The sequence below is a fragment of the Oreochromis aureus genome, linkage group 17, assembly GCF_013358895.1.
Source record: "Oreochromis aureus strain Israel breed Guangdong linkage group 17, ZZ_aureus, whole genome shotgun sequence".
In the NCBI taxonomy this organism is placed as follows: domain Eukaryota; kingdom Metazoa; phylum Chordata; class Actinopteri; order Cichliformes; family Cichlidae; genus Oreochromis; species Oreochromis aureus.
The window spans coordinates 26,142,836-26,155,775 of record NC_052958.1 but is presented as its reverse complement, the minus strand read 5'-3'; the positions used below and the strand labels follow the sequence as shown (position 1 = coordinate 26,155,775).

The window sequence follows — 12,940 nt, the reverse complement described above, 5'->3', positions numbered from 1 at the left end:
CAGAGATATTAGGATATTTAAGGGCCTGCAGTGGCTGCTACAGCTGTGGGGGCAATACTTTGGTGAAATGTCCTGGACCCTGGAAAAGAGACTGTGTAGACTGGGTAAGCAATTAAAGGTTACTGGCCGAGAGTCATTGGGCAGCTGGGTAAAGGTGGATGTTGATATTCAGTGCCAATTATGCAACCTGTTCAGCCATGTCTATATGCTCTTTTTTCATGCTGTTAATATAGGGGGAAAAATAAACTTTAATCAATAAACTGATTAAAGAAGCATTGTCTATGGAGCCATAATCTGATCCTGTAGTGTAGCTGCAGTTTGCACATTTCATGTATTCTCAGCCAGATTTGGTTTAGAGCACAGCCAATATTTAGCATAAGTAGATTTAAATTCACACACTGGTGATGGCAAGCTACATTGTAGCCACAGCCGCCCTGGGCGCACTGACAGAGGCGAGGCTGCGGACACTGGCACCACCAGGCCCTCTGACCACCACCAGTAGGCAACAGGTGAAGTGTCTTGCCCAAGGACACAACGACTGAAACTGTCGGAGCCGGGCTCGAACCGCAACCTTCCGATTATAAGACGAACTGTCAACTCTTGAGTCACGATTCAGTCATCCACCCATGTGTGTGAATGACTGAATGTGTAAAGCACTTTGGAGTCCTTAGGGACTAGTAAAGCGCTATACAAATACAGGCCATTTACCATTTAAATTGAAAATTTTGTTTGAATTCTGCAATTGAAGACATGCTCAGTTATTTATGAACATGGTCTTTGTTTAAAGCAAGAAATGGATTTGTAACATGGGGGTGCATATCTCATTCTGAAAAAACTTTAACAACTAATAAGTGTTACCCAAAGCCAATCACCATCATCCAACGCATCAGTATGGCTCTTCTTTGGAAAAACATGAATTGTTAAGCACAAGGGATATTGTGTAATTGTAATTGTGTAATTTTTTTTTTTTTTTTTTTGTCTTTGAACCCTTTTATAGCCGACAGGTATTGAAGACACGTTTTCTAAGAGGATGAAAGTTGGCATTGCGATGGTGAAAGAAGAAGACATCATCGATGTGTTGGTTGTCCTTGAGGCGGCAGTAATCCTGTCTAATCTGAGGGATGTCTCAAGTGCCATTTCCATGCTGATGGGCCTTCTTTTTGCCCTCAACATACACTATCCAAAGGAACTTAAGGACATCTTTGAAGCCATTCAGAACATCCTAATGAACATTGGTGGAAGGCAGTGCGTGGTCTAAGAAACAGACTCTTGCAGAAAGCCATGCAGAACTGTAATTGTATGCTCACAGCATACAATTGCCTTAGTGTTAAGGACAGTTTTTATTTTACTGTTTGTTTTTTTATTCTTGCAAGTTCTCATTCTCACTTTTGTATGTCACTAAATGACTACACTTTACATTCCAGATTAGACAATTACTCATTTGTTCATGGTTTAAGAAACTTATGTGAACAACAATATAATGGTGGACTCTGCAGATGCTTATCTCATGCAAGTCAGTAGTTTTTCCTTTGTTTTGCAATTGAGCAGACTCAAACTGATGTTTCTGAAATATTCATATTATCAAATGTTTCAGAAGCATGCACTCATTTTCAGAGATATTGGTTCTGTGGAATTTGTTGCAATTGTAAACGAAGACAAATACAAGAGTTTGATGTCTTAGTTGTTATAAACTGATCTTTACTGTCACTTATCAAAGGTTTTGTACTATTTTAATATTTCACGTTTTATGCTAACAGGTGTGAATGAGCACAATGAAGTTTAAAAATTTTGCAAATGTAAAGAATAACTTTTCTAAAATAGCAAGTGTCCCGTTGATACATTACATTAATGCAGACTTTATGTTGTTACTTCACAAGAATCACTACTGCTCCTAGAGTATTGGTCAGAATTTAATCTTCACCCAAACTGGGCTCAAGACCAAGTTCAAATTTATTGTTTCACAGGGAGCAGCCTTTGAGTTTTGATGGATTGTGAGCCTGATGAGCTACGTCACTGATTTTTCTGTTTCTCAGATGACTAAGATGGCACAATAAATGGTGAATGTTGGGCGCTCATGAGTAATTGTCTTGTCATGTTCTTAAAACAAACTTATGTACTATACTTGTATGAAATGATCAGATAGACTTTAATGGAATCTGTGGGTTTTTATTTTTTTTTCTGTAAACAACAAAAAATTAATTTAAAGGAATGTAGATATTTAAACCTGAGATCTAAGATAAACTTAACAGGTAGTTTTGCTGAAATGGATGTTAGAAAGCTTAAAAAACAAAAAAAAACTTAAGATGTTTAATACACATTTTTCTTTACATCCAGTCAATCAACTCTGATAATTAAAATGAAACTGATTTACAAGTTCACTCAGCTACCTTAAGGAGCTCAGTTAATTAATAAACTTAAATCAACTTAGCTATCAAATTATGTTAGTTAAGCTAAAATAGATTCCTAAGTTAAAAGAACTACTAAAGTATTTGAATTAACTAAAAAACCCAAGTCAACTGAACTAGGACAAGAGTTTAAACAATAGATTATTTTAATTTAGCTGAAAGGGTTTTCCCAAGTAAAGATGACAATTAAAGGAGTTGAACTGACTAACAAATCTCAGTCAACTAAACTAAGACGAAAGTTTAGACAACATGTGATTTTTCATTAAGATAACAATTGGTTGTGTTATAAGAACAAACTCTATTTCTTGACTTAACTTAAAATTTTAAGGCAGCCCTGTACCTGATATTTTTAAGTTGAAACAACAAGTTATATTTTACAGTGTGGATAACATTCTCCATAAAATACTTTTGGAAATGATTACTTCATCGTTTATATATAAGACCTATCTGTTGTTGGACTGCAAGTGCTCCCTGAATGCACAATTGAAATCATTAGAACCACAGCAGAAAGTAACTGGATCTTGACTTATATGTATGAAACTTGTTAAACTGGCTCTAAATAAAAAGTGTTGAAATGCTAGAACAAACAAGTTTCCAGACATCGTCTTCAAAACATCCATTGTGTTATTATAGGGTGCGATATGTTTTTGGAATCCAGTACAGCAGGCATTTTAACATGCTGAGGGCCTTCTCATGAACCACAAGGTCTTCTTCTGTTTGCACTTTTGATTCAGTAACAAAATATCAGCAGTCAACAGAGCTTGTGTCTCACAACTCCTTTCTTTCTTTTGTCCTGTATGGCCTTTCACGTCTCAGGTTTCATTTGAACCAGGAACTGTCCTACATACAGTATATGTTATTTAAATGAGATTAGTAAAATGCAACACTACGAAAGATTTCCTGTTTTATGTTCAGGATTATGAATGCAGCTGCATTAGTGAAACATTTAAATAGTGATACCTGTGTTTCAAGTCTATGATTAAAGACAGAACACACAAAAAGTCAAATATAGCGGGGTAGATGTGGGATTTAAAAGTATATAACTAAAGGAATGGAGAGGTGGGATCTTAAACGTGTATTGTAGGGTCTTTAGCATACAATATAACCAAACTTAAGGTAACTGTTGCTGTTATTCAGTGCTATATTAATAAAATTGAATTGAACTAAATACCTGGTTCTGAATTTCTACTTTTGCTGTGGTCATGAGTTTTAAATACCTAACCAACCAACTAACAAAAATAGCAAAGCAATAATTCAGTGGAATATAATGCACAGCTACTTGTTATTACCACCACTGAGCTGGAAAATTAGTGGAAGGTGGTTGCAGTTTTCACTTAACAGAAACATTCAGGTCAGGGGCTACATAAAATTAAAAGCTGTATTTACCGTTGTTTAGAGAGTGGCAAAGCAGCAATTTTGATGCCAAACAACAGAGAGGGTTATATACATGCAATATATATGTGTAAAGCGCTTTGGGATCCTTAGGGACTAGTAAAGCGCTATACAAATACAGGCCATTTACCATTTACAGGCCATATATATATATACATGTGCAAATAACATGTTGTGAAATCACATTTGTGGCATAATCTAAACTATTTTGGGGGACATGAGCCATGACATGAAAAAGTCTTTGTATTATTTCTTGACTATAACTATCTTAAAAAATGATGTTTTGCAAATCTGTTTCAAAATATTGTTGGAGTTGGTTTTATGAACACAGTGAATCTGTCTCTTCCACTGCAAAGACTCTCTCAAGCATTAGTGAAACCTCAACAAGAGTGACTGTGGAGGTTGCATGTATGTAAGTTGTTTATCCAGCTTTAAACTAACAAAATGACAAAAACTGACAAAATGCCGGAACAAAGACGTTCCAAAGAAACTGTTTCTAAAACACCTGCTGTATTTTTCTGGGTGTGAGGCTGTGGTTGGAGCCTAAGCAGGTATTTGTGGCATTTGGAACAAGACAATCTGAAGGATTTCTGAAGAAGAGCAAGCAAATGTTTGTGCTAGTGATAAATAAAAAATAGTCTCAGCAGCTGAAGCAAGTGTCTAACTTTTACATACTATGACTTCTAATGTGTCATGTTTGTAGAAACACTTTTTCTACAATACAATACATTTTTAATCACACATCCGTTTAACATGTATAAACAGCCTCTTTGATTAAATGAATTTTCTCTGAGTAAATAAATAATAAATGTATGATTTATCTTTAATGATGTTTCAGAGAGCAGGGAAAGTGCAATTTTGAGGTTTTACAGCACTCATTTTTGGAGAAAAACATTTATTATCACACAATATCATCTGTTTTTTTCCTAAGATGTAAAAATAGAACAACCATCCATATTTAAATATAAATTATTGAATGGCAAGAACATTGAAGAACTTTTCATATAACAATATACAAATATTACAACCACTAATCAATACAACCACTAACTAATCTTCATTCTGGATAATAATAATAATTAAATTCCAGTCATATCTCTTACTGTAGCAGTAACACTGTAGGCCAAACTGCCTCATCGGCTTATCTGTAATCTTTTTTCTTTTTTGAAGGAGGAGCTTATGGGAAACTGATGTCTGTCTTTGTTTTTCAGTCTCTGTAGAGTATATAAATGGATACATTTATGTGTAGTGTCACTATCTGGGAAAACAAATCTTCACATTATGATGAAGCTGATTCTTTCCCTGACTCTCTTCTGCGCAATCTGCAGAACAGGTACATCATCTTGTTCTTAAATTTAGATTTCAAACATGTAAGGTTTGTAAATTTTTTTAAAAGGGAATATAAATGTTATCCTGACTAATTATTAACTGGATCTAACGTCAAATCATGCTTGAAAACACTATGTAAAGAGTTTTTTTTGCTCACCATTATTGTATGTTGTATATTATAAGACCCGTTAAAGCATTTCAAGCAATAAAGTGAAACCCAGCTATCCTCATGAATGTGAATGAAAATGTGATCACAATTTCACTTTTTTTCTTCACAGCGGGAGCCCTTCAGTGTTTAACCTGCAAAGATGTGACATGTTTAACTACAAACCCAGTTATGTGCACTATAGAGAAGGCCTGCGTGACAGCTTCTATTCTAGGTCTCTTCTTTATTCCATCTTTTACTTTTTTACATGTACTGGGAGGTTACATCAATGTTAACAAACTCCACTTTGATTCTGCAGTGACATCATCTGGAATTAAGGTACCACAAATCATCAGGGGTTGTGCACCAGACTTCGCGTGTCCAGTCTTAGGCTCTCAGACATATTCAGCAAACCTGGGTATTTTGAGTGCAGCTGCATCTGTTGAATGCTGCAACAAAAACGACTGCAACTTAAATATTTTGCCTGGCAAGTACAGTTAGAGTTTCTATATGAAAAGAAAACACAAGCTGAATAACAGATGGAATCCTGCCATCTTCTTGATGTGGTCTGTTAAATCTGAGTCACTGTAATGTTTTCTGTTTTTGAGCAAGATTTTGTCTTTCTTTCCTATTTCAGTCCCTGCAGATCAGAGCGAGAACAATCTGAAGTGTTTTTCATGTGACCCCGGCTCCACTCAGTGTAACTCTACAGTGAAGTGTAGTGGAGTAGAGAATCGCTGCTTTCAAGCATTTGGTAAGTTTACCAAATCTTCTCTTCAAACCTGTTTTGCTTCCTTGAAATATTTCATACAATTTTGTATTTTTGTAATTTGAAAAATGAAACATCAACGAAAAAAAAAGTTTTATAATTAATGAAAATTAAAATAATCTATACCATACTCCCTCTCAGCAATGTTTTTACAATTAGCCTCATTGAAATATTTTTGTTAAAAAATTGAAAAATCCCTTAAATATCTAGCAGTTGCTTTATCAGCTGAATTTGCTGTCACTGAACAAGAATTTTGTGAGAAACTTTTTTGAAATAGTGAGCAGATTTTGGTGTGTAAGGTATTATTCTCTCACTGAGGTAAGACAAATGTCAATTTCTGACACTAATACTAGAATAAAAACACAGCAGTGGTATTACACAGGCAAAAGTCAACTTGTATTCTAATTAAAATCAGTAAAAAAAAAAAAAGTTCCCAGGAGATGACAAATAGAACAGATGGATTAGAAGAGTGGCAACAAGGGAAAAACATTATCTGGACATCTTGAGAATTTTGAAACAGATTTTTTTAAAGAATTTATTGTAAATATATGTTTTAAATTGTTGAAAACCTTGGAAATTTAAATAAAGCTTTCACTAGCGGGTGTAAAAACAACATGTGATTTTATGTCCAAAAATATCTGTGTTCTGTTCAAGTGTTTTTACTTTAATGGAATACCAATTTGTACCACAAGATCGTGTGCTGAGCCAATACAACCCATTAAAAAATGTTTGTTGGCCTGGAAAAAGGCTAAGTCTCTTGATGAAATAAGGGAGCTGGTAAAACACACCCTGCTGGTTAATGTTGTGATTACCTACCTACTGTAGAGGGTTTTTGCTTAAAGCATCTTTAAATACTTTCTTCTTGATTTAGCAAAATGGCAAAAAGTAATTTCTATAAAGATTAAATTCTGAAATGATGATTTGTATCTACAGTGCCATCAGGTATCAGCACTTCAGTTCCAGTCAAGGGCTGCATGTCTGAAAACATCTGTACAGCAGTGTCCAACCTGTCAAGTCTCCCTGTCTTGAATCTTGGGAACGTCAGCTGTTGTGATAACAATTTGTGTAATACTGCTCTAACAACAACAACAACATTCATCTATCTTCTATTTGGACTCATCTATATTATCTATTAGAGCAAAATAAAAAGGCATGAAACACCTTTGAAGCATCAGAAAGGCTCAGAAAAAACACCTTTTTCAAGACCTGATTGGGCTTACGAAATCCAAATTTAGATAAAAGAGGCTGGAGTCTGTCTGAAGCTGAGATTTAATAAAAAGGCATCAATATAAGACAAATTAAAAAAAATCTGCATACATACCAATATTTACTCAATATATATCAAACTTTCTTCATATTTTCTTTTTTATTTTAATTATCAAGAGAATTAAGCGTTTTAAAGGCTTGTGTGAAATGTGGAACTGGAGCAATTCTTGTAGCAGGAAAAATAGTATCAATTTCTGAAAATAATGAAGACTAAATAATAAAATAATAAAATGCATAAAAAGGAAAAATGAATGAATAAAAACAAGAAAAAAAATCAGTTTGAAATGGATATGAATTTTATTTATTGTTTTGTTTTTTTCATGTCATGCTGGTGGTCATACTTAAGCCAAACAAAATACAATATAAAAGGAGGAAATAAAAACAATAAACATTTACATGGTGTCCTGTCTGTGTTTGGTAATGACAGTGTGCCTTGACATATCCTCCAAACCGTACTGTAACTGGCTGTTAAAGTAATGGCACAAACTTAGCTTTAAGAGCTATGAGTAACGGTGTGTTCACACTGAACGTGATAGACGCGAACAAAAACGCGCCAGACACCCCTAATTTGCCGCGTGCACATTCGCACCTCAACGCGTGTCCAATGCGAATCAATCACGCGTCAAAATATGCAATTTTAATGTGCGTGAACCCGAAATGTGGGAGGAATGTGGGAGGAAGTTGTGCCAGACGGTATCTTTGCAAGATGGCAGCTGTCGATCTAGCACTTGAAGAGAGAGTCTCCCTTCTATATTTACTGTGGAGAGCAGAGCAGCGGCGTAAAGGACGTCCTCGCCGTACCTGGGTCCATCAGGTCCTCCAGAGGCGTGAGCAGTTTGGTGAGTTTCACCATTTGCTCCAGGAGCTGCGCCTGGACGACGGCCGCTTTCAGCGGTACCACCGTCTTTCACTCGCCCAGTTTGAGGACCTGCTGTCCCGCGTCGGTATCAGCATCGCCCGCCAAGACACCAACTACAGGGGCTCAATCCCACCTGCAGAGCGCCTGTCTATCTGCCTGCGGTTAGTAAAAGTGTTTAATACGGTAGTCCTTTATTGATACCTGTGCTAATATATGCTAAGCTATCTGTTTATACACTGCTAACATGGATGTGCTATGCTGTCAGTGAATGCCGTCGTTGTTTACTGATAGCAAACTGTGGTGTGATGCTCGAAAGGTCTCATCAAGTCCCAATTTAATTCGATTTATGCTGTTATCAGTGTTTGCAATGATAGCATGGCTGTGGTGTCTTATGTGGTATGAGGACCACTGTGGGTTAATCTTTGTAGTGATACTCACACATTGATATTTGAGAAGTGAAAAGAAGTTTACTGGATTTACAAAAAGTGTGCAATAATTGTTTAAACAAAATCAAGCAGGTGCATAAATTTGGGCACCACAAAAAAAGAAATGAAATAAATATTTAGTGTATATCAATGTGTGTGTCTCCTATGTGATATATACGAGGGGCCTTTGTCTGGACGTGCTTCCCATCCAGAGCTCCACAGCAGAGAGGGAAGTTCCAGCGTTCCTGGAATCCCTCTGTGATGGACCGCCAGTCTCCAGGTGAAGGCACAGCCATGAAGTCGTCCACTAGACAGTCCCAGATGGCCGTCGCTATCTGGGGGGTGATCTGGCACACCGTGGACACACCGACTCTGAAACTGAACGCGATGGTCCTGAAGGAGCCCCCGGTGGCAAGGAACCTGGACAAAATTGTTCAAAATGAGTATTATGTGTACTGCAGTTACAAAATACATTATTCAAATTCCAAAATACTTTTGTGATGTCAGATTTAAATTACAAAACATAAATCTTACATAAAACATTTTGTAATTATAAGGATAATTACATGATATATATTAGATATAATATAAAACAGTCAGTTGTGTTTTGTTTTAACTTTACCATATCACAATTTGATTGGTAGCAACTTTTACCCCTACAGTGAGCCAATCACTCATAATTCCTAGACATGTCAATCAGGTAGGAATGAAGAAAGACATTAATAGAAATAAAGAGTTGTATGTTGACATGTAGGCCTTTCCTTGCTTAAATCATTGTTAATATTTTTGAAAAATTAACCTGTGATAAGACATAGCTTATCAAGATAGAATATGCTAGATAGAACCATATAACTAAAGATGAACCAAACTGTTCACAATTTTATCTAGCTCTCAGTTTTAAGAAAGGCTGGTGACCCCTGTCATAGAGTCTGACAGCTGCGGGGATTACATACAAATATTCAACTATACCAGAATTAAACCAGGTCTAAATAAAAAAAAAAAAAGGAGTGAGTATCACTACAAAGATTACCAACAGTGGTCCTCATACCACAGTTTGATATCAGCAAACACCGAGAGCATACATTGATAGACACCACAGCCATGCTATCATTGCTAACACTGATAACAGCATAAATCGAATTAAATCAGAACTTGATGAGACCTTTCGAGTATAATTACAAATATTATAAACAGTCGTCTCCATACCACAGTTTGCTATCAGTAAACACTGACAGCATTCACTGATAACATACCACAGCCATGTTAGCAGTGTATAAACGATAGTTTAGCATATATTAGCACAGGTATCAATAAAGGACTACCGTATTAAACACTTTTACTAACCGCATGCAGATGGACAGGCGCTCTGCAGGTGGGATTGAGCCCCTGTAGTTGGTGTCTAGGTGGGCGATGCTTGGACCAACGCGGGACAGCAGGTCCTCAAACTGGGCAAGGGAAAGACGGTGGTACCGCTAAAACCTGCCGTCATCCAGGCACAGCTCCTGGAGCAAATGGTGAAACTCACCAAACTGCTCACGCCTCTGGAGGACATGATGGACCCAGGTACGGCGAGGATGTCCTTTAAGCCGCTGCTCTGCTCTCCACAGTAAATAGAGAAGGGAGACGGATCTGCACGGATAGCTGACCCCTCAGGCCCTATTCTCTGTAGTTATTTCATTGTTGTGGCTTTCCTAGCAGCCTCTTCATGGGTCCCCATTTACCTGTGGGATTCCAAGGTATGTGTAGCTTTTCTCGATGTCTGCAAAGGAGGGATATTATACCCCTTATGTCAAACTGAGTGATTTGTGGCCACGATAAATTATTCACGAGCTCAGGAAGTAATAAAGGAAGTAATAAAAATATGATATTCATAAAAATATGATATTAATAAAATTATGATATTCATCCAAAAATATGGTAGTTCATTGCTCATTGAGTTTCCAAAAATAAATTATTTGATTATTAAAAAATAAAGTTTTTATATCAAATAGCATTCTTTTATTTTTAAGCCATTAAAAAGTTTTTACTTTTTTATGGTTAAAAAACGCCATCTGGTGGTGGGTCAGCGCGTGTGTGCGCGCGTGCGCGCCCCCGCACTTGTGTGTCTGTGCGCGCTCGTGCGCGCCTGTGTCTGGGCCCGTGCTTGTGTCTCTAGGCCCGCGCCTGTGTCTGGGCCCGTGCTTGTGTCTCTGGGTCCGTGCTTATTTGTGTGAAAATGTGTTAAACCAGAGTAAAAGTGCTTAGTTAAACTTGTGCTTTTGGAACGTTCAGTATGGCGGGAGATACAGGTTGCATGCCCCGTTGGAAAACTTTATTTCAATTTATTTGCATTTGTTTAATCCGAACAAAGAAAATGAGAATCAAAGTCCGAGTCACAAACGCTCGCGATCCCTGAAAAACTACCCCAAACATAAGCGCACCGCGGCTCCCACCAAAAACCTCCTGAAAAACCCTCCGTCTTTCTCCAAAAAACGCACAACAACAACAACAACAAAAACCCTAGAATAACTCGATAAAACTCTCGCGGCTCCAACTCAACCCTTAGGCAAAAATAAGCTCCTGAAAAAACCCTCCGTATTTTAGCCAAATACGCACAACAACAAAAAAAATCCCTAGAATAACTTAGGGAACCCTCTATACCCAAAAACCTTAGTATATTCGAAAACAGGGGAAAACTCCTGAAAAAACCCTTAGTCTTTTTTCTTCAAACGATCCCCCTTCCTCAAATTCAGCTCAAAGTCTAAGTTCTCCCTTCGCTCTTATTCGCACCGAGCCAGCGCACAGAGAAAAAGCGATTGTCCTACTCCCCGGCTCAGCTCCCGAATGCTGCTTACCTCGTTTCGAAATTTGCGCTGGAGACCAACTCCGCCTCCGAGGCGTGTCTAACTTCGCCCCGCTTCCCCCGGCGCCTCTTTCCTTATGTGCATATCAATCGGTAAGTGTTAATCTTCCTGTCTAACTACATTTTTTGCACTTTCCTTTTAACCATTCTGTCAAACCTTTCATCTTCAAAAACCATGCAAAATAGGGTTTGTAACACTTGGAATACACTTTAAAAAATATATATATAAGCTCTACTTTAACATTCGGAGCTAAAAGTACTTTAGTACACTATACTCTAGCAGCAATCATGGCCTCATCAGGTACCCCATTTTCTTACTCTTGTTCATATTATGCTTACATTTTTACTGTTTTGCCTGTTTCTAATACTTGTTGTTATTTCTTTTTAGACTCTGAAATAAGCGTGCTCACCTCTACTCTCAGTGATTCTCTCGATCAAATTGGTAGGTTTGTTTCATTCTTGTTCTCCGTCTTAACAGCTAATTGTACAAGAAAAAATAACATTAACCCTCTTTTCATTTTATCAAACTTTTTTTAGACATCTCGGATTTGGATAACTCTCTCTTCCCGAGGACTCCGAGTTCTTCTTCACCAGTGCTCCAGCCCATCACGCCCCCATACCAGCGACCCTCAGGGAAGAATATTCGTCTTTCCGATTGGGAAAGGCATGAGCTGTTCTCAATGCTAGGTTGTCCCGCTTCTTCCGGCCACAGCTCCAAACCCACCGGCGCTTCTTCTTTCCCGTGACCCTCGGGGAAAAATATTCGTCTGTCCGCCTGAGAGAGGCAAGATTTGCTCTCCGCGGTTGGTCCTCCAGAGCAGCGCTTCAGGCAGACGAAATTCGCAGCGAAACACGGTCAGTCTCTAAGTTCTCACTTTTTTATTTATTTCTTTTTTTTCTCATTTTATAAAAACTATCCTTTTGTATTTAACATAACTAACTGTTTGTTTCAACCCTCAAACTGTTAGGTCTACTTAAGCATCTCAGGAGGAACAGGACGACCGGCAGGACCACAAGGATAAGGACCACAAGGACAAGGCGCAGACGGCATCAGCTCGCTTCTATCGCTCTTCGAGCAGTATGTCTCGTCGCTGAATTAATTCCGCTCATCATATAAAAAAGCTTTTTTTTTCCTTTGTTTTTCAAACAACGGTGTTTTTTTTTACATATTCTTGTCACTCAATAAAACTGGTTAACCAGGAACATGATATTACAGAGCCATTTCTTGCTTTAGAAATAGCGTTAGCTAGGTTAAATCAAAATACTGTTCATTAACAGAATACACCTCCACAAAGCAGTGAGCAACCTGATGTGATCAACAACAATAATAATGACCCTGTAGAAATGCTTAATTTAGCTCTAGCCCGATTAGCGTCTAGTGAAAGTGTCTTGCAAAATAACTCTCAAAGTTTGGGTGTGGAGCATAGTGAGATCCAAACAGAGTCAGACGCGGTTCATTCTCAACTGAGTCTGACACAAAACATTTCCTCATCCGATCCGTTTATAGC

At 37.6% G+C, this 12,940-nt stretch overlaps 1 protein-coding gene and 1 long non-coding RNA gene across 2 annotated transcripts; both read left to right on the top strand.

Annotated features, from left to right (window-relative positions):
• Positions 1-5,029: 5,029 nt before the first annotated feature.
• Positions 5,030-7,701, top strand: LOC116325084 (urokinase plasminogen activator surface receptor-like). The gene is made up of 5 exons (XM_031745894.2): positions 5,030-5,130; positions 5,405-5,506; positions 5,591-5,758; positions 5,909-6,025; positions 6,974-7,701. Exons 1-5 carry the CDS (start codon positions 5,079-5,081, stop codon positions 7,174-7,176), a joined length of 642 nt encoding a protein of 213 aa, XP_031601754.1. The 5' UTR covers positions 5,030-5,078; the 3' UTR covers positions 7,177-7,701.
• A 2,194-nt stretch (positions 7,702-9,895) lies between these two features.
• Positions 9,896-12,607, top strand: LOC120433947. Its single transcript, XR_005608857.1, has 4 exons — positions 9,896-10,326; positions 11,821-11,874; positions 11,970-12,287; positions 12,401-12,607. It is a non-coding gene; the product is annotated as an uncharacterized LOC120433947 (long non-coding RNA).
• The last annotated feature ends 333 nt before the right edge of the window (positions 12,608-12,940 follow it).

Bases quoted from the DNA above. Each gene is read 5' to 3' on its own strand.
- LOC116325084 (XM_031745894.2), top strand. From the start codon at position 5,079: ATGATGAAGCTGATTCTTTCCCTGACTCTCTTCTGCGCAATCTGCAGA. The intron at 5,131-5,404 runs GTACATCATCTT...TTTTCTTCACAG, and splicing joins CTGCGCAATCTGCAGAACAG to CGGGAGCCCTTCAGTGTTTA. The intron at 5,507-5,590 runs GTCTCTTCTTTA...TTGATTCTGCAG, and splicing joins CGTGACAGCTTCTATTCTAG to TGACATCATCTGGAATTAAG.